This window comes from Aethalodelphis obliquidens, unplaced genomic scaffold (genome assembly GCF_003676395.1).
Source record: "Aethalodelphis obliquidens isolate GAN/ISIS:26980383/991018 unplaced genomic scaffold, ASM367639v1 scaffold33, whole genome shotgun sequence".
Taxonomy (NCBI): domain Eukaryota; kingdom Metazoa; phylum Chordata; class Mammalia; order Artiodactyla; family Delphinidae; genus Aethalodelphis; species Aethalodelphis obliquidens.
Window position 1 is genome coordinate 15,387,894 of NW_020837977.1, and position 27,688 is coordinate 15,415,581.

The following is a 27,688-nucleotide window of genomic DNA, read 5'->3' on the forward strand; positions in this document are numbered from 1 at the left end:
GTCTGTTGAAAAAGTGGTACCCTGTTGAGTACTCTGTGGTCCCGACCCAGATTGATTCCCTACCCCCTTCCACCATGCCCACCTCCTTCTACTAATATAACAAAGGTGGAAATACAATGTTAGTTCTCAGAGATCTACCCACCACACTAATTAGCATGATAAAACAATAAAAAGGATTACAAAATGGAGGAAGAGATAGGTGCTCTAAAGTGAAATTTGTAGTCGTAAATCTGGAAATTCTGTGTGTAAGTCAATTTAGAGATCATCTTCTGCAATGTCACGTGGAAACCACAATATTTCTGAAAGAGTGAGAAGTGGGCTCCCGATAGGTTACAACTGTTCATGCTTGTAACCTGGGATTTATGTGACAGAGAAATAAAGATATCAATTAGCTACATATGTTTGGAAAGATAATTTAAAGTATGATTTTGTTAGTAAACATTTTTAATTTGCAGGGCTCTACAAATGTGCCCTCTACAAACAGATGTTTGAATATGCGTGTGAGTGCTTTATTTGGTGCAGGGCTGGGAGAGGGAGCTGCCCTGTATAGGACAGTGCCCTTTATGGGCACCCATTGCTCTGTGCCCACAATGAGAGACCAGTTCTACATGCTAAGGGTCTAAGGAAGAACACAATAGGACCTCAGGGCCTTAGAGTATGGGCCTGAAAAAGACTCAGTGGCACAACTTTATGAATAACTGTGAAAGCTAGTATTATTTCACAGGGAAGGTCAGATTATGGAAGTTATAGGAACAGTTAAGCAGGAACAAAAACTATTTTAGTAAATGTGAGTGGAGGTAACATGAATGGACTAGATAAAAACCATGGATTTGGGTAGGCAATATTGGATGGGTGTTTTTGACTATCTTTAATTAACTATAACTCTCTCTTTGGGATACGTAAAATATTGCATCAGCTGCTTAATACAGTGGGAAGGATCAAAGACTGGAATTGAGAGATGTAGGTTTTAACTCCAACTGTGTGGTTCGGGGAAGTCATTTAAGATCTCTGGGTTTTAGTCATTCATTTATATATTCATTCAACAGACATTCACAGCCCCTCAGTCTCCTCTTCTGTAGATTGAGAACGTGTCACTAGAGCCTCTGCAGCGCTCACATGTATCATTGAATAGTGATACCTGCTTACTGAGGGGTTTCATAAAAAGGAGAGCTATGAGCTACTTTTGAAGGATTGGAGGAACGTGGTTTAAATTATGGGAAAAAGGTTGATTTAAACCAGGCAATCAATGGGTACAAAGCCATAGAGCCAGACTAACCCTTCACCCAGGAGAACCAGAGTCTAGGATTCCTAGAACTGAGTCTGAAGATGAAGCAGTAGCAAGACTTGGAAAGGTCAAAAGGTATTGACTAATAAGATGCCTTATGGTGGAGACAGTAAACCTAATACAGAGAACACAGGCAGACACCTCTTCAGTCACCACTCCAGTTTCAGGGAGGTCTAACTAGGTTGGTAAAATGACTAGAGAGCATTGGTAGAAAATGATTTTATTACCAAAAGAAAAAAATTCCTATGACTAAGTTATTTAATTGACCTTTTCATTATTTCCATGTCATGGTGGTAATATCTGACACTATATTTCATTTTTAAATGAAATAGAGAAAGGTAACATTAGTTTTACTTTTTCCATTCCCAGATGTAACGTTAACATATATCTCTTCACTGCCCTCCTTTTTTCCATTTGTTTCTCTTTTTCTCTCTCTTATTTTATAAACCCTCTACCTGCATGAACTCCCCAATGCCCTTCAGAGTGAACAAAACTGAGCTGCTTCTGTAAGCACCACAAAATAGTCCCCATTATTTTAAGTTTGAAAATGCCAGAGAAACATTAAGTGAAATCCACCACACTCTTCTGACAACACATTTGACCTCTAGATATGTTAAGAGCTTCATCCTCCAATGCTTTTAATTCTAATTCTTGCAGAGATGAAATTCACTGCTTGAATTGTAACAGTGAGTCTCATTAAGGCTAAAAAGCAGTGACCCAGATAGCATAATGGATTAATATGGTGACCTTGCAACTTTAGAGCTTTACTTTCAAATCGGACTGTGTAGTCAAATCATTTCAATAGTCAATTAATCAATTGGTTAATACCAGCCTGTAAATGTTCTGAGTCGGAAGTTCGTAGATCATTTGGCCAGTACTAGCCTATATAGAAGTAAACTGAGAACCATAGTATGCTTAACTTTCAAAACCTTTTTTAAATGATGAGAATCAAAGAAATAGAGTTTCATGAATTACTGTGAATGCTGTAATCACTAATAATTATATAATATTGACACTCTAATAAGCATCAGTATTTTGAAACTTATACCATAAATAGCTGTTAATGCTATATGTTTGCACTTCATTGCCGTGTAAAGAAGGACTGTAAATATAATCAGCCAGGTCTTGAGTAATGAAATGTGATGTTGACTGAATTCTCAAATTCAGGGTGATATATACTGTTAGGATTATCCTACTCTGAGGGACGGGGTGGAAATGTGTATAGTTTAGCAGGACATCCTAACGGACTTTTAAAGCCTAAGGAATTTAAAAAATTTTTTCCAGAAACAAGTTTTGTGAAAAATTATTCCTCTGCATTGTTTTTTACAGATGCAAGATATACGGAGCCCAGAAGGAAGTCAGTATAGCTCCCATCCTCAGATGGCGGCCATGAGACCAAGGGGTCAGCCTGCAGAGCTCAGGCAGCAGCCAGGCATGATGCAGCATGGCCAGCTCACCACCATCAACCAATCACAGCTAAGTGCTCAGCTTGGATTGAACATGGGGGGAAGCAGTGTCCCCCACAACTCGCCGTCTCCTCCCGGAAGCAAGTCTGCAACTCCTTCACCGTCCAGCTCAGTGCATGAGGATGAAGGCGATGATACCTCTAAGGTATGACGAGGTTATTCTGGGGACCAATAGGAAAGGCTTGCTGCCTAAAAAAACTATTGACGGGCACTTCCCTTGACCTATGGCGGATGCAAGTTATATCGTCCAAATGAGAAACGTTGGTGGGGGACCGAATGGATTAAATCACCTGCTTGTCCAATTGCATTTTTAAGTTCCTAACAAATCCTCTCAGTGCAAATGTATTAAACATAAAAATAGGTTGCACCCACGCAGTATAGGGTCTGCATAGTGAGTAAGGGAAAATAATAATCTTGTAGGACTCGGTGTCCAAAATCAAGCTTAATTCACCACTCATTCCAAAATATCTTTCAATTTAACCACCTTATTTTAAGAAGGCAACATCCCAGGGATATAATGATGGCGCTGTGTGTGTGTGTGTATGTGTGTCTTGTGGTTAGAGGAATCCTTTGAGATCATCTTATCCAAACATTTCATATTTAGGGGACTTCCCTGGTGGCGCAGTGGTTAAGAATCCGCCTGCCAATGCAGGGGACACGGGTTCAAGCCCTGGTCCGGGAAGATCCCGCATGCCGTGGAGCAACTAAGCCTATGTGCCACAACTACTGAGCATGTGCTCTAGAGCCCACGAGCCACAACGACTGAGCCCGCGTGCCACAACTACTGCAGCCCATGTGCCTAGAGCCCGTGCTCTGCAACAAAGAGAAGCCACCGCAATGAGAAGCCTGTGCACCGCAACAAAGAGTAGACCCCGCTCACCTCAACTAGAGAAAGCCCGCATGCAGCAATGAAGACCCAACACAGCCAAAAAATAAATTTATTTATTTTTTTAAAAATTTCATATTTAGGATGAAGAAAAGAAGGGCCAGAGATATTAGATGACTCCCTTCCAGAAGAAGGAGCCTAGGTGTTTCATTACGTATCTCTTGTTAACCCCAGGCCAGTATGGTTGTCTGTCTGTCTATCTGCATCACCTTAAGTTATCTGTATAAAAAGATGGGTCGTAATTGTCCTTATTTTGGAAAATTAGCTACAAAAGGTAGTTAGTTCTTTAAAGTATTCAAGGCAGCCTTTTCAAATGACTGCATCATAACCAAGTATACGCTCAGTCAAGAACATCGAAATCCTCTTTTTATTGCCTTGGTCATCAGTCAGGCGTCTTCCAAATTTGTCCCAGTGAGAAGGACCCCTGCCTGGTTACTGTGAAAAACACTGGTGGCTACATGCACACTTCATATTCCTCCTCTTTGTTTAATGTCACTAATGAATTGTCACTTGTGTCAGCCCTTTGTTTTCTTTTCACTTTGTGAGAATTTTGTTTTGGGGAGACAAATGGCAATACCGTGGGATTCTGATCTATGTGGTTAACTTAACAGTAGCTAGCTACACTAATCTTTTAACAACCCAGATAGTGACACATAGATTTATTTAGCCTGATGACAAAGGCAAGGCTGCTCTATTGGCTCTATTTCATTATTTTCAGTATTCTTGAAGCTCTGGCGTGTAGGCCCTTGATCCTGGAAACTCTACCAGGGAAGCTAATTCCTAGAGGTAGTGAATGACTCCCCTGGGAGCGCATCTTTGATAAACACACCAACCAATCCAGAGCCCACACCCCAGTTATCTCCTTTATCAAACTCTCACACACCACCTCCCCGCAGAGTTTCCCCCCAGGGCTAGGCATGGATAACTAGGGACCACCTCTAGAGCCAAGCCCACTGAAACTGTTCAAACATTCCAGTCCTGAGATTACTCAGTATACCTACCCTGCCTCGCCCCTTCCTTCCCACAAAAACCCCAGTAAAGGCTCTGGGCACGCTCTGCCCTCTCCCGTCTCTGCCTCCTGACGACCCTGCACGCCATGCTGGGCCTCCAGTTTCTAGGTTTGTGTGAGTGTAAACTTCATTCATTGCCACGTCTGCTGTCCACCGTCCCTGATGAAAACAAATCCCAGGTACATTTCAGGACAGCTGCACAGCTAGATATCAGCGCCCCTCTCCCTGCACAGTCTCTCCCTGTCAGTGAGCCAGCCGCTCAAGAGGGAAAGTAAAAAGGAGGGAGGAGACTAACTGATGTTACATAAATAGTGTACTGGGCTAGGAGAAGCCCGACCTTTGGCTGATCACTTAGAGGGCAAAATAAATGTTTAAGAAAATCTATATTATTCTAACGGTGTCTCCGGCTAATGAGCACCTGGCTCTAAGTGTGAACACCAGAAATCTGTTTGTGGCCAGTGATTTAGATATCAAATTATGCGTGGATAATTCAAGTTATATTTCTAAACACAGATGTTAAGTACTATATTGCAAAGGGGAAAATTAATGTTCTACTCATAGTAAAGCTCAATTGGCGCATCTGGATTATATCTCTATCAGTATTCACTGCTGACATTTCAGGAAATTAATGCAAAATTAGCATCTTCTGACAGTAAATTTTATGCAGGATTATTCTTACTTACAATAGCATTTTCCACACTCTTCAATTTATATGAGTAGCAGACTGAGTAGAAACCAGAAATTCATAGAATTAATATTGACAGGTTCTGCCATTTTCTACTGACGCATAAGGTCCTTATCTTACAGTTTTGCTGAGGTATGAATGTGTATGTTATGAGTTTCCAGGCTAGCATGAAACTTTGCCAGTGAGTATCCTACCCAATCACTTAACATCCACATCTCAAAGTAACGTATAGCTTATTATTAATGATCACGTAAGCATTGTATAGTGGAATTTATATTCCATAGTTGTATAGTCTTGAATAAGCTATGTGTGAAGGCCTAGGGGTGGATTTCTCAAGAATGCCCTCATTAAAATGACTTTTTGTCTACACAAATATTCTCAAATTTATGTTGAGTTTAAGTGCATTTTCCATCTCAAAATCCATCCTCCCATTCCAGCTCTACGTGCTGTCCTTCACCTTCTCTCCAGTACAAAATTCTCCTGCCCATTTATGCAACTTATGTTTATTAAACGGCTAAAAAAAGTCCTCTGATGAAAATGCTCAGGATTCTTCATCACAGCTAATGATTAAACCGGAATTTTCCTTTATATATGAGCAGGGTTTATGTGCACTGTTGTACTGCAGCAGCTCCAGTTAAACGTGAAGTAGCGTTAAGTCAAAAGGATCATTTAAATCATTTCCAACGAGATCTAAAAAAAGAATATTTAGTCTCACACCTGAAAAAGAAGGCTTTAAACCTTCCCTCTTAATACTTTGTGCTCTCTTAAGCAATTGCAGATTAACTCCAGTTTATCTAATTGAACAAGTAAATGAAATAACTTTGTTTTGACAGAGAGAAATATTGTAAATACATCAGTAAAATAAATTATCACCTTATAAACACTCCTTACGGTTCTGATTGCTCTGGAGCTGTGTTGACAGCCTGAAGTCATAAACTAGACATGCAGTCAAACATCAAAGAAATACAAACTCGGGTAGCTTGTGGTTCTAAGCCTGTAATCCAATATGTGTAATATAACAGACACTTTAAGACACTTAAAGTATCTGGCATTACAACTGTATTTTTAGCACAGTTTTCCCTTTAAGGAAATTATGGGCTAAGAATCACAAGATATGTTTTTCCATCCTTTTACTTTCAGCTTCTCTGCTAAAAGTCTTAAGTTTTATATGTGTCTCTTGTCAGTGGTATATAGTTAAATTTTTACTTTCAAAGGAAACTGACTTCATTTACATTCATATAAATACTAAAATATTTGGGTTTATTTCTCATTTCAGTATTGATCTGTTGCTTTCTATTTGTCCCACACGTGTCTATGTTTCTTTTCTGTTTCTTACCTGCCTTAAGAATGTTCTTACTTTTCTCATTCCAAAATTTCCCATTTTAAGACTGGAAATTTTATAATCTTTCTCTTTGTTTAGCAACTACTCCTGACACACAAATGTGTGAAAGTCTAACATTGATCAATATCTTTACCCTTCTTAAATTACTTTAACTCCAAACACCCTCCTTTCAATTTATACTGGAGCAGTTATTGCTGTTGTTTATCTTAATTATAATTTATCTTAAATTTAAATTAAATGTAATTTTATGAACTCCATGAAATACTATTTTTATTGTCTTTATAGTCTTTTTTCTTTAGATTTATTCACACGTAAAGTTTGTCATCTGACATCATTTTCCCTATGCCTTTAAAATTTTCTCTCGTGAGGATCTATTGGGAACATGATTACCTTAAAAAGTACTTCCACTAGGAAAAGAATTTTAGATTGACAGTGATTCTCTATTATCATTTTGAAGATAATATATTACTCCATTGAATCCTGATTTTCATTATTGCTTTTGAGAATTCTGCTGCCTCACTGTCTTTCCTCTGAAAGTAATCTGCCTCTATTCTCTGACTAGTTTTAAGATCGTCTCTTGCCTTCGGTGTCCTGCAGCATCATTGTGTAGTACGTGGGTTCCTTTAAATTTATCCCAAATTTAAATATTTCTCTTTTTCATCAGTTCTGGGTGTTTTCCAGAAATTTCCTCTACCCTATTCTTGCTCCTTTCTCATTGTAATTCTGATAAGATAAGTGCTAGACCTTCTCATCCTATCCTCCATGACTCTTTTCTTTCATATTTTCTGTTTCCTTCTTGCTCTGTATTACATTCTGATTAATTTACTTATATCAATTTCCCAGTTTGTAATTCAATTTTCAGCTATATCAAATCTGAAATTAAAGCTGATATATTGAGGTTTTAATTTCAATTATTTTATATTTCTAGTTTTATTTGGTTCTTTCTCAAATCTGTTTGGACTTTTTTTGTTTGTTATTTTTAGTTGCTTCCTCTTTATCCATAGATTTAATCTCTTTTGTTCTTTAAGCTAATTCCAATACGTTACGCCTTTTGGGGTCTGATTCTATTGTTTATTGTTGCTGCTGGCTCTTGGTTTTACTGCCTTGTTTCATTTTGCTTTTTTGCTTTTGGAATAGCAGCTGATATTCATTAGAACTTTACAAGAATTCTGTTAGACCTGGTTGGAAAGTGGACTCCACTAAAGATGATTTGTGTTTGCTTCCGCCAAGCATCATCTTGGACCATTACAATCTAGAACCGCTTTGGGCTTACAGTTTTTCAGACCACTCGAGTAGTATACATTCAGGGTATAAATCCTTACAAAAGCTGGCTTCTGTTTGTGAATTATCACAAAAGATATTCCTCCCCTCTCATTCAGAATCGTCCTTGCAGGTCTCGGGAGGGAACGTGCAAGGGAGATCATTTTATTTCACCCTGCACTGAAAGTCTAATTCTTTTGTGTCCTGACTTTTAATAGGAAGCCTCCCGTTAAACATCCCACTGTTTTCGGTCAGCCATGGGCTTTGTCTTCTATCTGCTGTGACTTTGATTCAGTTTCACCAGGTTGAGCAGCTGTCTTCAAGGTGAAAGCTGGCTCCAGTACTCTGCCTACTTCTCCGGGTTCCTGCTTTTGCTTACTTTTTTTCGCTTTTAAGAGTTTCTTAGAATTTGTTAGTTCATCACTGCATGTACATTACCATACTGGACAGAAAGAGAAGGGATTTTTTTCTCAAAAAAAAATAGGGTGTCACTAGAGCAACAATTAAATAAGCCTTTAGAAAAGTACTTGTTATTTACCACCGTTCTGAAGGCTAGAAGATTCCTGGAATAAAATAAAAATGATAAGCAGACAGGTTTCTATAAACATGAAGTGAAATCAAGCAATGTTGGTAACAAATGTCTGGTCACACTGTCTAACATTAGGACAGAATATTTAAAATTGGGATTTTAAAGTCTGGTGTTTTCCACATTGAACTGTATTTATTACACAGTTTTTAAACACTTCACAATATAATATACATGATACTTTTAAGAATTTCTTAAAAGTATCCCAGCAGCTAATATGTACTTGTTTATCAAAAATAAAGTATCCCATCGGTTAAGGCTGAACTTAGCAAAGTAGTTCTGGGGAAAATAGTAAAATTCAGTCAAGCCGCCAGTTAGTACTCGATTCCAAATAATGGTTCCTAAAATCCAGTTAAGTAATTAAATTATACTAAGATATAGTATTTTCAAGGTGTGTATGTTCTTAGATGATTCATGCTCTGGATAATCGAGCATACTTGATTAAGTCATGGAATAAAACTCAAGTGAGGCTACACGTAGGCACCTGGCATTTTACTCACTGGGACCATGTATTGATAGCTCGTGCATTCTGTGTAAGGCAGGAGAAACCCTCAGTCAAAAATAATAAGAAGTAAACGTATTGCCCTAGACAGGCAAATTTAGAAAAGACCAAATGAATCTAACAAAATTGATAAACATAACTAACAGGTGTCTATAATTACAATCAAATCTTTTCTTCACCCTAAAGTGATTTTTCTGGACAGTAGCCCAAATTTCTTACCTTATTATATAAGACCACTGAGTATTTTTGCTAACCTCATCCTAAAACTAAACTCAGTTATCTTTGGCAGAATCAAGGATCCTTAAAAATGAATTTATTTTACAGACTGTGGTACCGATACAATGCCCTGCACTTGTGAATCATCTCAAGAGTACACCATTTTATATGTGGTTTTCTATAATTGATGTTTTGAGTCATTAAATGTACTGTTATTATTAATGATAATAGTAAACCCGATTGTAAAATGAAAGAGGTATTACAACCTTGCTGACTTCACAGTAACTAGATGACTTACTTTCCATGCTTATTTGAATTTATTCTCATAAGGGGATTTTAGATGGCATAGTTTAGAAAGAAAAGGGAGAATGAATTTAAGTAGCAGAATTTTTCACTTACAGAAACAGTACCATCACAAAAAGTGCTGTGATATGCCCTGTTACTATGGTGAAGATTTTATAATATTTACTTTACATGATAAGTGTTATAAGTGGAGCTCTGTGTTGTTTGTTCAGCCTATTATGCAGATGGTGCTTGATTAAAATCTATTTTAAACTCCAGCGATCACTGCAAGTTCGTGTGCGTGAAACAGCTCTCCCAGCTCCATTAAAGGCTTTGGGACTGTGGCAGTTTATTTTTAATATGCTTGTAGACGTTTCTAACTTCTCCAGGGACATTTCAACATCAGTGGTTCTCTTTCCTTGAGACTCTTAACTCCAGTACTCTGTATTCTTAAGAAGTGTTCTCTAAGTAGCACCATTAACACATGGCTTTTTTGAAGTGAAAAATTATTGTTTTCTTGTGATTAATAAGTTAAATACATCACTATAATTAAGCAATAAGACATGACAGGAGGTGGATTACCAGAAGCATAAGGACACCCCCTAGGGATTTGGGAAATACATCTATGTCTACAAGTAAGTTACATGAAGCACATGTATCTGTGTAAAGCTTATGTGAGAGTAGTATCTTTATGTATTTGTGTATGTATTTGTTTATTCATGAGTGCTTAAATTGAATATGATATAAGCCTGTGGGTGATCAAGATTACGGTTAAAGCCTCAAACCAGACATGTTCTTAGTTGCTATGATTTTCATACAACTTTTTTTTTTAATAGAATGGAGTAGGACTCAAGAATTTGCATTTTTTTAATTAATCAATTTATTTTTTGGCTGTGTTGGGCCTTCGTTTCTGTGCGAGGGCTCTAGTTGTGGCAAGTGGGGGCCATTCTTCATCGCGGTGCGTGGGCCTCTCACTATCGCGGCCTCTCTTGTTGTGGAGCACAGGCTCCAGACGCGCAGGCTCAGTAGTTGTGGCTCACGGGCTTAGTTGCTCTGTGGCATGTGGGATCCTCACGGACCGTGGCACGAACCCATGTCCCCTGCATTGGCAGGCAGACTCTCAACCACTGCGCCACCAGGGAAGCCCTCATACAACTTTTATATGTGTCTCAAATGTCCTTTTCCTTGTCATTCTAAGCCTCTGCCCACTGCTGTATAATACAGGGGCGAAAATGTGTGATGATCCGCTGCATGTAAGACTCCGAACAGATGCTGTGAGGATGGAAAGATTAACGGAACCTTGTCCTTACTCTCAATGTGCTTGTCATCGTGGGGAGTTTATATTTTTGCATTATATGGTTCCTTCTGTATTGTAAAGATTATGACGTTGGAATTTAATTTAACTCTTCAGTCTTAGAACCCTAGTAACTCTAGAAATGTTATACACTAAAACAATGTCCAGTACACAGTGCTCTACAGTCCTATACAGTAGCCACAAGTCCTGTATGACTGTGTACATTTAAATTTGACTAATTAAAATTAAATAAATAAAAAATGTTTCCTCAGTTGCTCCAGCACAACATTCTCCATAGCCACATGTGGCTAGTGGCTACCCTTTCGAACAGTGCAGAGAACATTTCCATCTTTCCAGAAAATTCCATAAGATAGTGTTGCTCTAGACTGCAGAAGTCAGGGTCTCTTAGAAAATTAGGACATAAAATTATAAGCTTTCATTCCTCTAAGTAAGAATTCAGGATCCAGACAACACTCAAAATTAAGATCCAGGCATGTATTACAAACCCATTTAGCTAATTTCCTCACATCATTGTTCATTCCAAATAGTTGATGGTCAGAAAGGCCAGGTGTCTTTCAAGATACAATCCATTCCTGGCGTGTAAGAGGATCCAAATTATAGCCACATTTCTTTCTTTAGGGAGGCTTTGTATATGAGATATGATCATGTGGTTTTCAAATATGTGATGAAACTACCGCCAGATAGGAGGCCTGACAAATTCCCAGTTCATTATACGGACTCTGAAATAGCAGCTCATTTCTGTACCTTCCCAAACACAGGCAAAAGGCGAAATAAAAAATGAGACCCTCACACATCAGGAGGCAAGGCCCAGTGTTCACGTGGTAGACAGCCTTCACTTCACAGAGCACTGCCCACCTGCATGGGTGCGTTAGACACCAGACCACAACAAGGAATTTGTATCCCGTTATTGCATCCTAAAAGCAAAGAGATTGTACATATCCAGTAAGTCTTTATACAAGGAACACTGAGCAGTATCACAATGATTCCCTTCAAAGCACATTTTATTTTTAAAAACTCTTTCATACATAATTTTTATTTTCATTGTTTCCTCTTACATCAGCTTTTGGTGAAGGGGCGTTATCTTAAACCATAGTTCAGTTCTATGAGGGCAGTTTTATAAGTGGCCAGAATATTATGAACCAAGAATATAGGAACAAGCCAGGAAAATAGGGGAAGCCTCCAGAAAACCAACCAAATTGATTGGCTGCATGGAATTGTTCAGAGATTCCTGTAGCGTTGCTCTACGTGGCCTCAAAACAGTAATTTGTGGTTTTCATACACTTGATACTTAGAGCTTCTCACTGGCAGTAACAGGTTCTCCTGCTTCCGCAGAGAATCCCTAGAAAGATGGGCCACATTGCCCAGCAGGAGGATAACTGTCCTTTCTGTTATCACAGGGCATCACGTATCCCGTAGACCGCACCATGTTGTCCAATCCCAATTTAAAAAGAAAGGAAGCATAAAGATCAGCAGTTCAAACACAATTTTGGACAATGGAATCGGGAAACTATTTAAATTATTTGGGAAAACCTTTTAATAAAAATATTTGCAGTGAATCATAGGAAATTTATCTCTACAACTGACATTTGATTATTTTCTACAAAGACAGATATAATCTGCAATCATGGAGATTTTAATGTTTCAGATCACTAATTTTTCAATTAAAATTTAAAAGGAGTCCAGGTGTAAATATTCCCCATGGAGAACCATTCATTTCCCTACACTTTGTTCCCTTTGTCTAAATATTCCCAATCCTTGATGAAATATGACCTCCAATGTCACGATCCCTTCATTTTTAATATTCTTCATTGTGGTCTTTCTTGAATCCTTTTTATTTTTCTTCTTGATATTTTGTTATTTTGAATATAGGAATAGTTATATTTAGAAAATTTGGAAATTATAAAAAAAATAAAGAAGATAAAGATGTCAAATAGCAATTGTTTCTATGCTCAGAATTCAGAGGAAAAGAACTTGACACTCATCTACCCACAAGTGGTAATGGAAACCCTTCGTCTTAAGACACTCTTAAGTACAAACTCACAAGAGAAGACAGTCTACAGCAAAAAAGAAAGAAAAAAACCATCAGGAACACTACCATTTAATGGCCAGGTGGAGGAGGATGGGCCTAGAAATGATTCTGGAAACAGTGAGGGCACCGAGGTAGGCATGAAACCCAGAGACCGTGATGTTATGGAGCCCTTGGAAGAGACAGGACACTCCCAGTGAGAAAGCAGGTCAGGGGAAGAGTAAAAAGCGCACTGGGTTTATCAGCGTGGTCCTTGGCGACCTTATTGAAAGCTAAGCAATGGGGAGGTACAGTGAGTTGCCAAAGCTGCCTGCAGCCAGCACAACCACGTGGAGGGGTCTGGCTGTGAAGAGAAGATGGCTCTGTGTAGCCTTGGGGCAAAGAGAAAGTTGGCTTGTTTGTTGCGTGTCTGAAGTAGTTAAAGGGCAGTTGGAGGAGTAGAGTTGAGGGTGACTGAGACCAGTGTCTCCTGCTCCTAGACTTTCTCATTTAATCAGTATAGAGCTAAAGCCTGGACATGAGGGTGTTATTTAAGTTTCCCAGGTGATTGTAACATTCAACCATTGAGAATGACCATTCTAGGTCGTATTTGCCTACATGTTTAGTTTAGAGCCGTTACACCGGTTTGCCCAGTATCAACTCAGCCCAGTCCCAGCATCCTTGTCCTTTGGCAGATTTACCTGAGGACCAGTCATTTGACAGGATCACCTCAAACCCATCCTGAGGAAGTTATCTTCTAGTGTTAATCTACGTTAGCTTGTCAGCTCAGTTCAGAGCATCCTGTCCCCATGGGGTTGTTCATTCTGCTTCAGTAGACAGTTTCAAAATGATAATCTTTTAAATAACTTTCTCACTAAAGCCAAAGCCAAAGAATTCACTTAGTTTTTTTCCTGTCTCTGTTCGGTTCCCAAGGCGTATCTTTTAAACCAAGACCATATGGCATCACAAATTAGTGTTAAGGTCATTTCTTTCCATTCATTCAGTAAAAAGTTATTACTGTGTCATAATTAACATCTGAATATCATTTTAAAGTTTTAAACATATTTATATATATATATGTCATCTCAGTAATCACAAAATGGCACTGCAGCTGGTTTGCAGTAGAGGAAATGGAGGCCCAGAGAAATTATGTAACTTGCCAAGATTTCACAGCTAAAAATAGTAAAGGAGGACATGAGTGTGGATCCTCTGATGTCACATCCACTGGCCTCTCAGGAGATCATGCATCGTCTCCAGTGGTGGCAGTTACTTTACACATATTACTCTGCCTGGCAATTCAACTGAATAAGATACATATTACATTGTTTGCCAAGAAGAAAAAAGCAACAACAGTCATAATAAGAGAAGGTGAGGGTGCAGAACCTCCCTGATAATGGTGACTTCCTCAGGAGACAGTGTACGGGGGCCTTTGTGCTGGTGGGAGAGGCGTGTGGAAAGAGGGTTCCTTCCAAGACAACAGTACTTGATACTCATGTAGCTCCATATACTTTTAGAACTAGAAGGAAATCGTAGCCCAAATCTCTCATTCTATAGAGGTGGATAAAGTGACATCGCATATAATCAGTATCAAAGTTCAAATGCAGATGTCTTAAATATCAATACATTGTGGGGGGGTTTTCCCACTTGCATCATAATAACAATTCAGATTATCCAAATATTCATACTCAAGGAAAAATGGGAGAAAATGGAATCTATCCTGAAACTGAATATTAAAGCTGTTCTAGAAATGTCTAGATTTGAGGATCTAGTTTACAGAGGTGCACTCTCCAATATGGTAGCGACTAGCCACATGTAAATATTTCAATTTAAGGCAATTAAAATTATATAAAATTTAAAATTTTGTTTCGTATTCCTGCTAGCTGCATTTCACATACTCATTAGTTACATGTAACTAGTGGCTACCATATTGAATAGTGCAGATTTTAGAACTTTACCCCCACTGCAGAAGCTTCTGTTGGACATCGCTGATCTAGGGTCTAGATTATGCCATTCTCCACACCAGCAGCATTCCGTAGACCTAAGTGCAACACCAAAAGCCATTCAACTTTATTCATTGGACATGTTGCCCACTATTGTTTAAAAATCATAAGGAGGGGGCTTCCCTGGTGGCACAGTGCTTGAGAGTCCGCCTGCCGATGCAGGGGACGTGGGTTCGTGCCCCGGTCCGGGAAGATCCCACATGCCGCGCAGCGGCTGGGCCCGTGAGCCATGGCCACTGAGCCTGCGCGTCCGGAGCCTGTGCTCCGCAACGGGAGAGGCCACAACAGTGAGAGGCCCGCGTACCACAAAAAAAAAAAATCGTAAGTAGGAGAAGGATAAAGCCCCCAGAAGCCAACAGGTTAGATTGCTCATCCAGTAGGGTTACCACACGAGGAATCAGCTGCTGTCAGTCACGATGCTGCTCCTCATTCAGCTTCCTGAGTGAGAACAAGAAAACGTTGAGCAAGTTAAGGTATAATATCTAACAGTACAGTAGTAGTAGAAAGAGAATCAATAATATTTTAAAGTTATGCAGACTAGGCTGGAAAAGGATGAATATGAAAATTACATGAAATAAGTTTCACTTGAAAATTACATGAAATAAGTTTTACTTGAAAAAACAGTAACAATGACAAAACCAAGTGTCCCTTAGAAACGTGTGTTTGCGTGATGTGCATGGGTGAGTATATCTATGTAAGTCTCAAGGGAGAGCAATATGATTTGTCCTCAAATTTTCTTAGTTCTTCTATAATTCAGATTGTGTTTTATTTCAGGTCAATGGTGGAGAGAAGCGACCTGCCTCTGACATGGGGAAAAAACCAAAAACCCCCAAAAAGAAGAAGAAGAAGGACCCTAATGAGCCCCAGAAGCCTGTGTCTGCTTATGCGTTATTCTTTCGTGATACTCAGGCTGCCATCAAGGGCCAAAATCCAAATGCTACCTTCGGTGAAGTCTCTAAAATTGTGGCTTCAATGTGGGATGGCTTAGGAGAAGAGCAAAAACAGGTAAGAAAAGATGCGCAAGGGAGTGAATCAACATGATTCGAGAAAGTGTACGCATTCTAAAGAAATGGCTTCTAGGGATGGTGGGTGAATTCTTCAGATACTAGAACTGAGGCTGAGAATGTGCCCCATCAGAACCAGACTTCAGGGGACTTTGACATAATTTTATACTCCTTTATTGCTCTGTTATAAATAACATGTTAGTTCCTTTGTTTCAAAGTTTATATAGTGTAGTTACTTTTGGAAGGACTTTTACGCATCCCAGCCAGGATTACGTCATTCCTTAATGTTGCCAATGCGATCATAAAGACAGAAAAAATACTAAAAGTATTTTGAGAACTGTCCACACCTCTCTTCAGCACTTACTATTTATTCTTTTGTCATCAAAACCCTCTTTGCTCTTTGCTAAATGAACCTCAAATTTAAGGGTTTCTATCCTTATCCATTCCCTAAAGACCATCCGAGTATGTTATTCAATCCCACTTGTACTATATTTCTAGGTTGTATTAAATGGGCCCAGATGCCTGGTTATTTTCTTCTTCTCTTGTGGATTGCCATGGTGTGATTCAGGACCACACTGCTGGCGGTGGAGGGCCGTGAGACACTTTGTATCTCAGCCATAGGGCGAGTAGCCCAGAATGTCTTAAGGAGGGTGGGAACTGTGGAGAGAAAGAGTTCAGTATGCAGACGTAGCCCACTTCAACAAAGAAGCAATATTGATCCCAGATTCCTAAACCAGGGACTAGATTGCCATTGTCACCATCTAGAATTTCATGGTCACGAAGGAAAAATTAGACAAGCATTATCATTAAAGTTCAGTTACTGAGACGATTCAGTAGTTGAAGCTTTAGCTGCTGCAGAATACTTTACGGCATTAATGACGGGTTAGTCTCATTGGATTCTTGACAGAGACTTTTTACCTCTCCTCACCAGGTCCAGGGAAGTATGTAAGAAACAGAACATCTCAAACCTATGTACATCTATAAGAACTATATATTGTATTATCCGTCAACATCTATAATGTATATCATGTTTTATACTTTGAAGAACACTTTTACATGATTTATCTCATTTGTTCTGCTCAATACTCGTAGATACTTTTTTTTTTTTTTTTGGTGTACATTGAACATTTATTACAACTAATTGGCGATGTGATAAGACAGTGCTCACGTGGCCTGAACATTGGTCACAGTCACAACAAAGCTTAATCCAGCCCAGCAGATACAAATGAAAGTGTAAACTGTGAAGACATGTTTAGATACGTAGAAGTACGTATAAAAGTGACATTGAAACAACTGTATATCCTTAAAAAATATAGAGCCCGCTAGTGCCGTTTTACCCCATTCAGCTCACACATTCATATGGGAGGTGGTATCTGTTTTTATACTTACGACTTCCAATAACTAGAAGGGACGGAAGCTGCCCCAAAGTTTGCTGCACTTCTAAGTGGAGGGAAGCAATAGGGGAGTAAAATACATTTGGCTGGACGGAATGTTCGTGCTTTAAACAATGACTTATGCAACACTTTGTGAAGAGAGTAAAACATTTTCCCTAAGATGCTGTTATTAAGAATCCCAGGTAAGTCAACATTTCCATTTTATTTGGGGAGGCATCAAAAACAATCCAACTAAGTGACTAAATGATAATGACAACGAGAAACTTATCTCAGGAGTTGAATGTTCCTTGGCCTTAAAAATAACATGCTTGCTCTTAGGAAACAGCTGATCTCTGATCCTCGTCCCAGGTCTGGAATGCCTAAGAAATAATTTTTAGTGTAAAACAGGATCATTCCGTTAGTCTTTTGTGTATTCCCTTTGTTTTAAGGTGTTTAGTTTCTAATAAGGGTCTTTGGTATGCATTTGTTTTTTTTCTAAAGTTTCAACACAGAGTGAAATTTTCATTCACTTGATATGTGACACGTCAATTCCCTTTATTCGCATATATACTGAAATGCACTAATCTTTGGTTTCATAAAACCAGGTTTCACATAATTTAACCTTTTTGCCAAAGACAGTAATTAATAAGTGTATATTGCGTGATTGTGTCATATTCATAGATACACATAATCAAGGTAATGATAATAATCTATTCAAAGAAACAGACCTATAAACTTTAAAATAGCCAGAAAAAGTACCTTTCTTTTCCTGCATTCATTCTAATTCATATTTAAGTCCCTTGTTATCACTTGATTAACCAAAGTTCCCTTTAAAAAAGAATTGTGTAGGCCTGAATGAAGCCGCTTAGCAGAACAGTAATACTGACAAGACGTCATCTTACACTGTTAGCTAACATGGACATGAAGGCAGTGACCGTCTACAGTGTGTGAAATGCCACAAGAAGTCATCAGCAGGGGAGGGGAGTTCATGTCAGTCCAGTTTCTTCAAGAACACTAGGTGGGGTTTCAGCTTCCTCCTGCTAAGTTGCTTTAAGGACATTTTTCTTGGATGTTTCCAGAACTTCTCCTCCCAAAAGAAACTCATCCAAAATAAAATAAGCCTTCTCAAAATTAAAGATGATGTCAAGTTCACACACACTGCCAAAATACTTGTCAAGTAATTCCACATAATGATGAATTATTTCCAGGGTAATTAGTTCATTGCCCTGATCCCCAATAGCACAGCAAAAATACAGACTGGCATGTCTTGGGAACTGCTCTTTCACCTGCTGAGCCCACAGCAGGGTTCTTCCTTCCTCACAGATACTTTTATCTGAAGTTTGCAAACTATGAAATGGGGCCAGATGGTTAAATGCAGTCACTTATTCATTCAACAAATATTTGTTGCATGTTTACTGTGTGCCCCAGGCACTGTTCTAGACACTGGGAGTAGAGCAGAGAATAAGGCAGAGTCCCATTCTGTTGATTGATTTGTCTAAAATTCCACACTGTGACTAGAACTTATCACTAGAACTTATCATTCAACTTAACAATTTTTTTCTCACCAATTCATGGAACCAATTATAGTTGTGATGGTAAAACCAGTTGCTAAGGAAACACAGAGCCCACTCCCCCGGTTCTCTCCAACCCCCCTTTACTGTAAGCCAAAGCTGTCCTTTACGATCTGAAGTCTCTACACATTTTCTTATGTCCTTTTCAAGATTGCCAGCCCCAGGGAAGGGCTTCACAGGAAAGCACAGGCCTACCATGTGGAGCTCTGCTACAAGAGTCGTCTCTGAGGCTGGAAAACACACCACAGAAGCGTTCTCCTTGCATTCGATTAAAATACTCATCTCACAATTAAGAGGGTGGTTGACATTGTATTTTATGATTCCACTGAAAACCTGATATAGTTGTTTGAGGATTTCAGAGCTGGTTTCTATCCTAACTCAGATCAGTTTGCTCTCACACTCCCAAGGCTGAGGTGTGGTTCCCCCCTGATGCTGGACACTCACGATGGAATTGTAGAGGGGCTCATTCCTCCACTCACTACAGCTTCACGGATTGAGAAACTGAGTGCACATCCACCAGGAATCCCAACCGCATCCCTGTCCCTGCTCCACCCATGATCCAAGCACCAAGACACACCTCTCTCTCTGCTTTGACAACCCCTGTGTGTAGTCTTGGATAGGGACAAGGCCTCAATGCTGTAAGCTCTTTCGAGTATACTTGTGATGACAAAACATTTTCCTCATTCTCTTTTATTTCCAATTTAATAACCTGTAATGAGTCTGTCTTTGGGCGCTCTCTCTCTCTCTCTCTCTCTCTCCTTTTTTTAAACACTTTGGCTGTACCTGGTATGTAGGATCTTAGTTCCCCGACCAGGAATCGAACCCGCCCCCTGGGTGGTGGAAGCGTGAAGTCTTAACCACTGGACCGCCAGGGATAGTCGCTGGGTTCTCTCTTAATGGAAATAATTGGGTGTTTTTTCAAGAATTTGTTTTATAAATAAAGGATGAAATTATATAATAGCTGACCCTATTTAACTCATTGGGTATTATAAAGCAATTTCATAATCAAAATGCAGTTGTTTTAAAAAGTTATGCTAAGATTGCTTAGGAAAATATACTAATAGAAATAACTATCTTTGTCTCTTCTAGAAAAGTTAATATTTTAACATTTGAGAACCATTTTCAAAACAAGGTATTGGGAGCAGTCTGAGTCACTCGAAAATGGTTTGTCCCCATGCCTTATGTTCCTTTGACTTGACAGGGGTTCAGCATAGCTTATCCTTTTCTCTTAAAAGATGATCTTGCTTAATAAAGATAGTGAAACTGCAGAGTATGCCAAAAAGGATGGTTTATGACACAGGGTGCAAGTCGATCCCAGGGACAAGCAGAGAGAGGGTCCAATGAATGAAATCAGACGCCACGCTTACAAAAGGGAGCATATTGCATCTGACAGGGCTGCTGGGACACCACGTGGCAGCCCCTGTCTAACAGTTTGCAGGAATGGCCAGCGAAGCGTGTATGCCCGCCTAGGACGCACGTTTGGGCATCAAGAGAATGTCAGCAAAATATCCTAAAGTGTTAGCGTGGTGTGTTACCACCTGTTCTTTCCCTTTATGTTGACTCATTGTGCCAACATAATATAATATCTCTATTTCAAGCTTAAATTAATTGTATTTTACTCTCATTTAATATTCAAATTGGGGAGCACATGCTATGTACTTTGAAAGGAATGTTGCTGCAGCCGATTAGAGGCAGACCATTAAACTTCAAAATTTAGGACAAATGTGCATGTTTCAGAACAGCCCCACGTGGCGCTGTTGGCATCGTGTAGGCAGCTGGTTCAAGCAGAAGGCTAGGATTTCATGCACCACGATTGTTCAAAAATCCCATTGTCATAACAGCCCCCAATTAGGAACAGCTACAAATGTAAACACGAACTGGAGAAAATGGACAAAATTATTGATGACTTATTAGGGGCTCAGAAAATGACAATACTTAAGGAAAAACAGCTATTAGTGAGATTACAATCGAATGTTTACTTGCCAGCCAGAGGGAACAGGACTAATAGGGCTGCTGTGTGTTTGTGTCACATGCTTCCTCATTGTGGAGTTCAGGCGGGGCTAACAAGCCATGCAGATGGGCAGATCTTTATCTTCAGAAGCCATGATAAGGGAGAAACTATATGTCCTTTGGTTCCTGTGAAGAATCTCTCAAAGAAGAAAAATCAGAAGGAAGCTGAAAGAAGTGCTAAAAATCCGCCAGGAACACAAAACCTCCCATATGAATCATGCCTACCAAAGCCACTGAACAAACTTCACATGTCAGAGATCTCTCCGTTTTATACTTTGGAAGATGGTGCTGAATCTGGAATGGGGGCAGGATTGTGTTTGGGATTCCAACGGGAGGTTTTAAATGCTAATGAATCCTAAGACAGTGGACAGCCCGGTTCAGAGCCGTACTAAGTTGTTTTAAAAAGGCACCAGATGGAGAGAGGGAAGTAAAACATAAGCGTGGCTGTGATGTTGGTCTTTGCTACTTATCTTTCACTGACTGGAACCTACAGAGAAAGAAAAATAATAACATAACAAGATCACGCCCTTTGTATTAGACTCCTTGGAGTTTCGACCCTCAGCATCTTTTTTTATGAAGGTCCAGCTAGATTTCCTGTCTCTCCCTGTTATTTCTGAATTCTGTGACTCTGGTCATCCAAGTCTGGGATCTGAGTTCACAGTTAATGGAGGGCAAATCAAACCCCACTAAATTAAAGAGTCCGTCCAGCTTTGAAGCAGAAGAGATTGGTCCAAAGAGCTGTAAAGTGTTCTTGGGTCCTTTTTAGCCATGGAAAGTCAACTCTTAAGTGGGAAAGGAAAGTCACCTTAAATCAGAACCAGATGTAAATTACTAAGTAAACCTTAAGTTCCTAATTGGAGACACAGTTGGGCTGTAATACATTTAGCAAATTACAAACAAAATGTTCTTGTTTACATTACATTAAATGGCTTTAGAGCTTCAGCCAAAGAGCTAAATAAACATGCTGTTAGGCTAAAAATGGAGTGGAAGGCGGGTTCAGAGTTTGGTGTGTTCAGGAGAAACCACAGCCCACGGTGCCCAGAGAGCCTATCTTTGTAAATGCTAGCCCTGTTGTGGGAGCAGAGAGTGGATTTACCTCGAGATCCAGAGCCTAATGAGCAGATATCACTTGCAGGGAAACTGTTTGAATATTGTAACATATGCCTTCTTTCAGGATGCATAATTCATATCCAAGGATATTAGCCATAGCAGTTCAGCTCAATAGCAACACCTCATTATTTTATCCCTCCGTATTTATTCCTATGTTTGACGCCTTATGAAATTACTGTTAATGTGTTTATATAAGGGCAGATCTGACACAAGTGGGAAGAATGTAATTTCCTGCTCATTCTTTCCTGCTGCTGTGTCCTCTTCCCCGGTAGAAGTGGCAAGTGTAAATAGTTAATTTGCTTCAATTATGAGCCTGTCCTGCTAAATTAGAAGCAGCAGGGATATGAAGAGCCAGAATTATACTTATAAGGCAGCTGACAAATCCTCTGAGCCCACGGAATCAAATCATTTACTCCTCACTGGTGCTCAAACACCCACTACAGATATGCTGCCGGGGCTTTTTCCCCCGCCCCGTATCTTATGATAAAATGTGGATTTTATGTCAACAGCACTTCAGGTTAACTAAAATCCTATTGCACTGTCACACTCACACATGTGTTTATCTTGGCCAGTTCCTTATAAACACTATGCATTTTCACCAATTTTTTTAAACTAGGAGTAAAGGATATATAAAATAATTGTTCATTTAAAAACTGTAGAATGTAAGAAAAGTTTATATTTGTAAAAACTTAAAACAGCAGTTAGAAATATTGCATGCAATGGTGAGCATATTTCACCTCTAAAACACAGGTAAGTATAAATACCTATAATCATTGGTACATAAATGGGATTATGGCATGCCTTCATGGGTATAAATACACGTAGAAATATTCCACGCTCAGACACAGAGGGAGCAGACATTCCACTTGAAAGGTTCCATGACATCAGCAAGGAGAGAACTTGAATATAATACTCAAGTCTGCTGTGCTTTATGTGTTATTGGTCAACATGTTGGGGTGGGCGGGCTGTCTGTCTGTATATCAAATCTTCTACTTCTATCGATGCCCACTCTAATTCAGAAGATGCAATTCGGCATTTTACCATGCACACCCATGCCCATGCTGACTCATGGAAGGAGAAACCTGAGACTAGGGATTATACACCGGATCACAGGTATTTCCTGAGCACCTACTGTGTACCGAGCTCTGCCCTGCCTGCTGGGGCTTCTGCTGTGGACAGAAAGATGACAGGCCCTGCAGTTGGGGGTCTAAGAGAGGCATCAAGGGGAGAGCTCATGCAGCCAGGAGGAGCCATTGCATGAACAAAGATGCAAAGGTGGATCTTAGCTACCAGATCAATTTGATTATATATATATGTATAATATGTATATGTGGGGGGTTGTCTGCATTTCTTGTGTGCCTGACACAAAAAACGCACACATTAGAGGCATATTTTTAATGCCTTTTTTTGGTTCTGTAGCTTCAGTTCCTCACACCATGAAGGCACGTAATAGATACTCAATATATTGTTAAGCATAATCAAACGACATTATACTCGCCCCGGTCATCCTCATTTAATGAATCTACAGATATACTTTGCGGCCATTTGTTCAGATGGGGAGTGTGCTTCTTTCTGATCCCTACCATTCCCCAAACAGGCTGCACCATTGTTGTGCAGACGATCTGTACGCACTTGATGGATCCCAAAAAGAATCGATGGCAAGATTTTTGACACATTGTATAATATTTTCAATGCTCTGAATACTAATTTATAAAGTTCTCTGAGTTCTGGAATGCTTAAGAAAATGCTGAGCAAGCTACACAAATGGAAATGTAACTGCATTTAAGGACTAAGTTCTGTATAAAGCACAGAGGCGCTTGCTGTCACTGTCCTAAGTAATAACAGCATTCAAAGACGCTGCAGACATCAATTCCTCAAGTACTGTGTATGACAGGGAATTGTGATTAAATTATTATTTCTTATATAACTGTATTTCGAAGCATTTTCTATAAATATGAACTTATACTGGGGGGAAAAAACTGCATTTGAAGTTAACGAAAAAGAAAAGCGCCTTCTAGTTTCACAGTGTTTGGATAAAATCCAGAATTGGAAGGATTATGTTTTTCTTACTATTACTGTAAAGAGTTGAAATCAACTACAACTAGAGAGTAACTCAGGGCCAGAGCCAAAGAGAGGGAAGGAAGAAGGAACTAAATGGTGTTTATAAGATTTTACTTTTTTGTATAAGTTAGACGGATTGTTTGGGGAGGGAGCAGAAAGTGGAAAAAGCAAAATGACAGGTTGTATTAGAATTTTTTCTGTTTGTGTGCATCGTATTCACTGATACTGAACTGCTGATTTTAATAAGAGATTATTAGCCTATAAGACATATATATTACACATGCTGGAACGTAGAGCATTTAAAAAATGATTCACAGAATCACTAGATTACATGAACAGAATTTGGATTCTCTAGAATTGCTATTTGATGTATGTTTTAGTTCAGCCATTATATATGTTTTAGTTTAACCACTGAGATGCGATCCTTAGATAGGATATGGTAGCTTTCTTAGAATAACAAACCACAGCAAATAACTAAGTTAGGACAGGATGAATTCAAAAGTGTTTGGATGAGCTGGGGAAAATGATGAATGATGTATTATGATTTTTAAATCCTCATCTGGCCAACTTTGCACTTTATTTCAAACAGCTGTAGACCATTTGGAAGCCATTTTGTAGTTCAACTGAGTACTAATATTTACTGTGTGAATCACATTTCTTTAAAATATTTGTCTTTCCCTGAGAGAGAGAGAGACCATTTCTTTCCCAGACTTAACTTTGATATAAATCAGACCTATCCTCCTAGATTAGAAGGTTTGATCACTGCAGTGGGCTGTTCATTGCCAAACGCAGTCAGCGTCATCTCTGGTTTCAGCAAGCAGAAGACTTTCTCCGTCCATAAATAGAGCTTTGAAACGTTTTTGAGGATCTTTTTACTGATGATTTTTAAATATCTGTTCTCAAGTAGGAATTTAAGTATGTGGAATTCTTACATGTTTTTTATCATTCACGCATACATTTGAGGCCTTTCTTCAGACATTTCCATCAAATATAGAATTCAGAAAGCATCCTTGTGCAATTTTAGAAGGTAGCATCATAGAGACATACAGGGTGAATAATATTTGAGCCATTAGCTAGTTCTCAAAGGTGGAGGTTCAAAATTACTATCGGGGAGACCGCCTCAGATGTTAATTCTGATCTAGGGTACCGCCCCCTTTAAACACAATTACAGAAATATACCTCCTGAAATTACCACCTTTGCATCCTCCCTCTGAACACCTGCATCTATTCAGGAAAGAGCGGACCCATCAATCCGTGTAGTGTGACGAGATGAGTGTGCGCGGTATTTAGGCGCTTGTAGGATGATCTCACATAGCCAATCATGAGTAGCCAACAGGGAGCCATTTGGAGGAAACAGGGCACTCTGAATGCTGGTCAGGTATCCCGTAACAACATCGACCTCCCAGTGAAACCAGGGGGCACACATTCAGCCTAAAACACATTGAGTTGCCACCTTTCTCCCATGGTTATTAATCAGCAAATTTCAGGGAAGTTAACACCTTGTGGGACGTTAACCCCTGGGGGCCCCACCATAGTAACACTGTTGTTTCAGTAAAAACCAAATGCAAGAAAGAGGATAGATGTTACAATCTGGCCATCTGGCAACACCATCTTATCTGTGCCACTTAGAAAATGATGCTTTGGGCAATGCTATGGACCCAAGTGTGTAATATTTGCCTTTGGAAGCTAAATGAACCCTAGTTAGCTGCCCAGGGGGTCACTTAGAGTAGCATATGAATAAAAAACATGATAGAAATGCTTCTAGTATACGAAAGCATACTACCATCAAAGATATTTTTGCTAAATATTTGCTTCAAAGTCCTGAATAGGATTTCTGTCTGTGTGGGAGAAGAACCCTCTCCAAACAGTTTTAAGGTATTAAAAGTAAATGTAAACATTTTCAGTGTAAGGTCATTAATTATAAATTATGTCTTGGAGAAGAGATTGGAGGGAGAAAGAACTACAAACAGAAATCTGTCTTTGGAGAAAGAAATAAATCAATAAAAAGCAGGAGGGCTCTGTGTTTCTGATTGTGGCTGACCGAAGCATATAATACACATGGCTCATACTGTTCAAAGACATTTGCTGTAATCTAGTGTTTATTTGTTTTCATGTTTGAATGTCTAAAAATGGATTTGAATTTTATTTCCAATAATTAGCTCCGTAAATTAAGAGTTCTCTTGTAATTGAACCAAAGGATTAATTTGGCTTTTTACTAAAAAATTTCTTTTAAGTTTCTTTAGTTCCATATATTGTAAAGATGACACAACGATTGTATGACACTGTTGCACAAATTCTTAATCGCCTTATTATGATTGCCTTTAATATACCAAAATGCCAAATATGAAAGACTAGGCTGAAGAGCTCCTTAAATTAGCACTTTCATTTCACAGCGTCCTTTATAATTCTGCTGACAAGGTTACTCATTTGTTTACCTTAAATAAAATGTTGTGCTTTAATTAAAATATTCATAAGTAAGTAATATTTCTCACACCTTGAATTTCACAGCTGGGGACTGGGCTCAGCAAACCACCTTCCACATGAGAAACCATAAACTGACCTCTGCTGCCGACTTTGGCAGATACTTGGTCTTTAGACATAATTTATATTTAACTATTTTGACTAATTCCAAAGCCACTTTTCACACTGAGCTGTGTCTGGTTTTGAGCTCAGCATTACAAAATGCTAGCCAAGCAAGCCTCATTCCCTGCTGTAAAATTCAAGATGTGGGAAATTTAAACTAGTCCTATCGATGAAAATACATCCAATGGTGAAAAATATTTTATTCTTTAGGGGTGATTTCAAAAGATTGACAAAAACAGACTCTAAAGCCTTGAAAGAATGAGCTTAATGGTAGCAGACAACCGTGTGTATTCACTTTGCTAATCTTTCATTTTTGACTCTAATGACTTTTTTTCTGTTTAACTTAGCAATGTGACCTTTAGCCTACCACCAAGTCATTTTTTGGTACTTTTGCTCACTTTAGGATGATTTTACTTGTATTTGCAAAATGATCCCCTGTGAAAAATGAAAAGCTTCTGTAAACTGAAATTCAATTCTGAACATTTTTACCTTTTCACACTGAGGCTTCCATACACTCATGCCATCCAGTGTTTTTGTTGGAAAGGGCATGACCACTCGGCCACTCAGGGTCCCCAGCCCACTCCCAAATGTGACTTTGACTGCCACTGCCAACTCCTGAGTCTTTGGAAATAGAGCTTCAAGACACAAAATTTTAAAATAGTGATGAACCTGCAAACTCCATAACTGTTTCTTTGATTAACATATTGAACATAATTGATCATCTTTTAATTCTGTCCTTGTTTTTATATTTAGCAAGGAGAATATATATCGGGATTTGAATGCACTGTAGAATTCTCTGCCCATTATGTAAATATGAATGACTTCCTTATCCACATGTAGTTTCTTTCCCCGTCAACCTTCATCAATAGTATCTTTCTAAGCCAACTACCTCCACTGTCAAAGTACCCCAGATAAATCGGTACATATGCTTTATGGAAAATGGAAAATTTTACTATAGTTAATCTTTTTCTTATCTAATCTCTTGCCATACTTCTTAAAAACTTGTTTCAGTAAGAAAACACGATCTTTGGGGAGATGTATGTTATTATATTATGTGTGTGTGAGTGTGTGTGTGTGCGAACACACACAGTTATCATTCTGCACTGTACTTCTCTGGAAACAAAAGCAGATGCGCT

General features: G+C 39.0%; 1 protein-coding gene across 2 annotated transcripts in view; it reads left to right on the forward strand.

Moving 5' to 3' along the window:
• The window catches only part of TOX (thymocyte selection associated high mobility group box), a 298,253-nt gene that overhangs the window by 248,057 nt on the left and 22,508 nt on the right, over positions 1 to 27,688 (forward strand). For both annotated transcript variants that reach the window (XM_027128039.1, XM_027128040.1), the window contains 2 exons: positions 2,615 to 2,896; positions 15,615 to 15,845. In XM_027128039.1, coding sequence (XP_026983840.1) covers positions 2,615 to 2,896; positions 15,615 to 15,845 — 513 coding nt within the window. The remainder of the gene's footprint in view (positions 1 to 2,614; positions 2,897 to 15,614; positions 15,846 to 27,688) is intronic.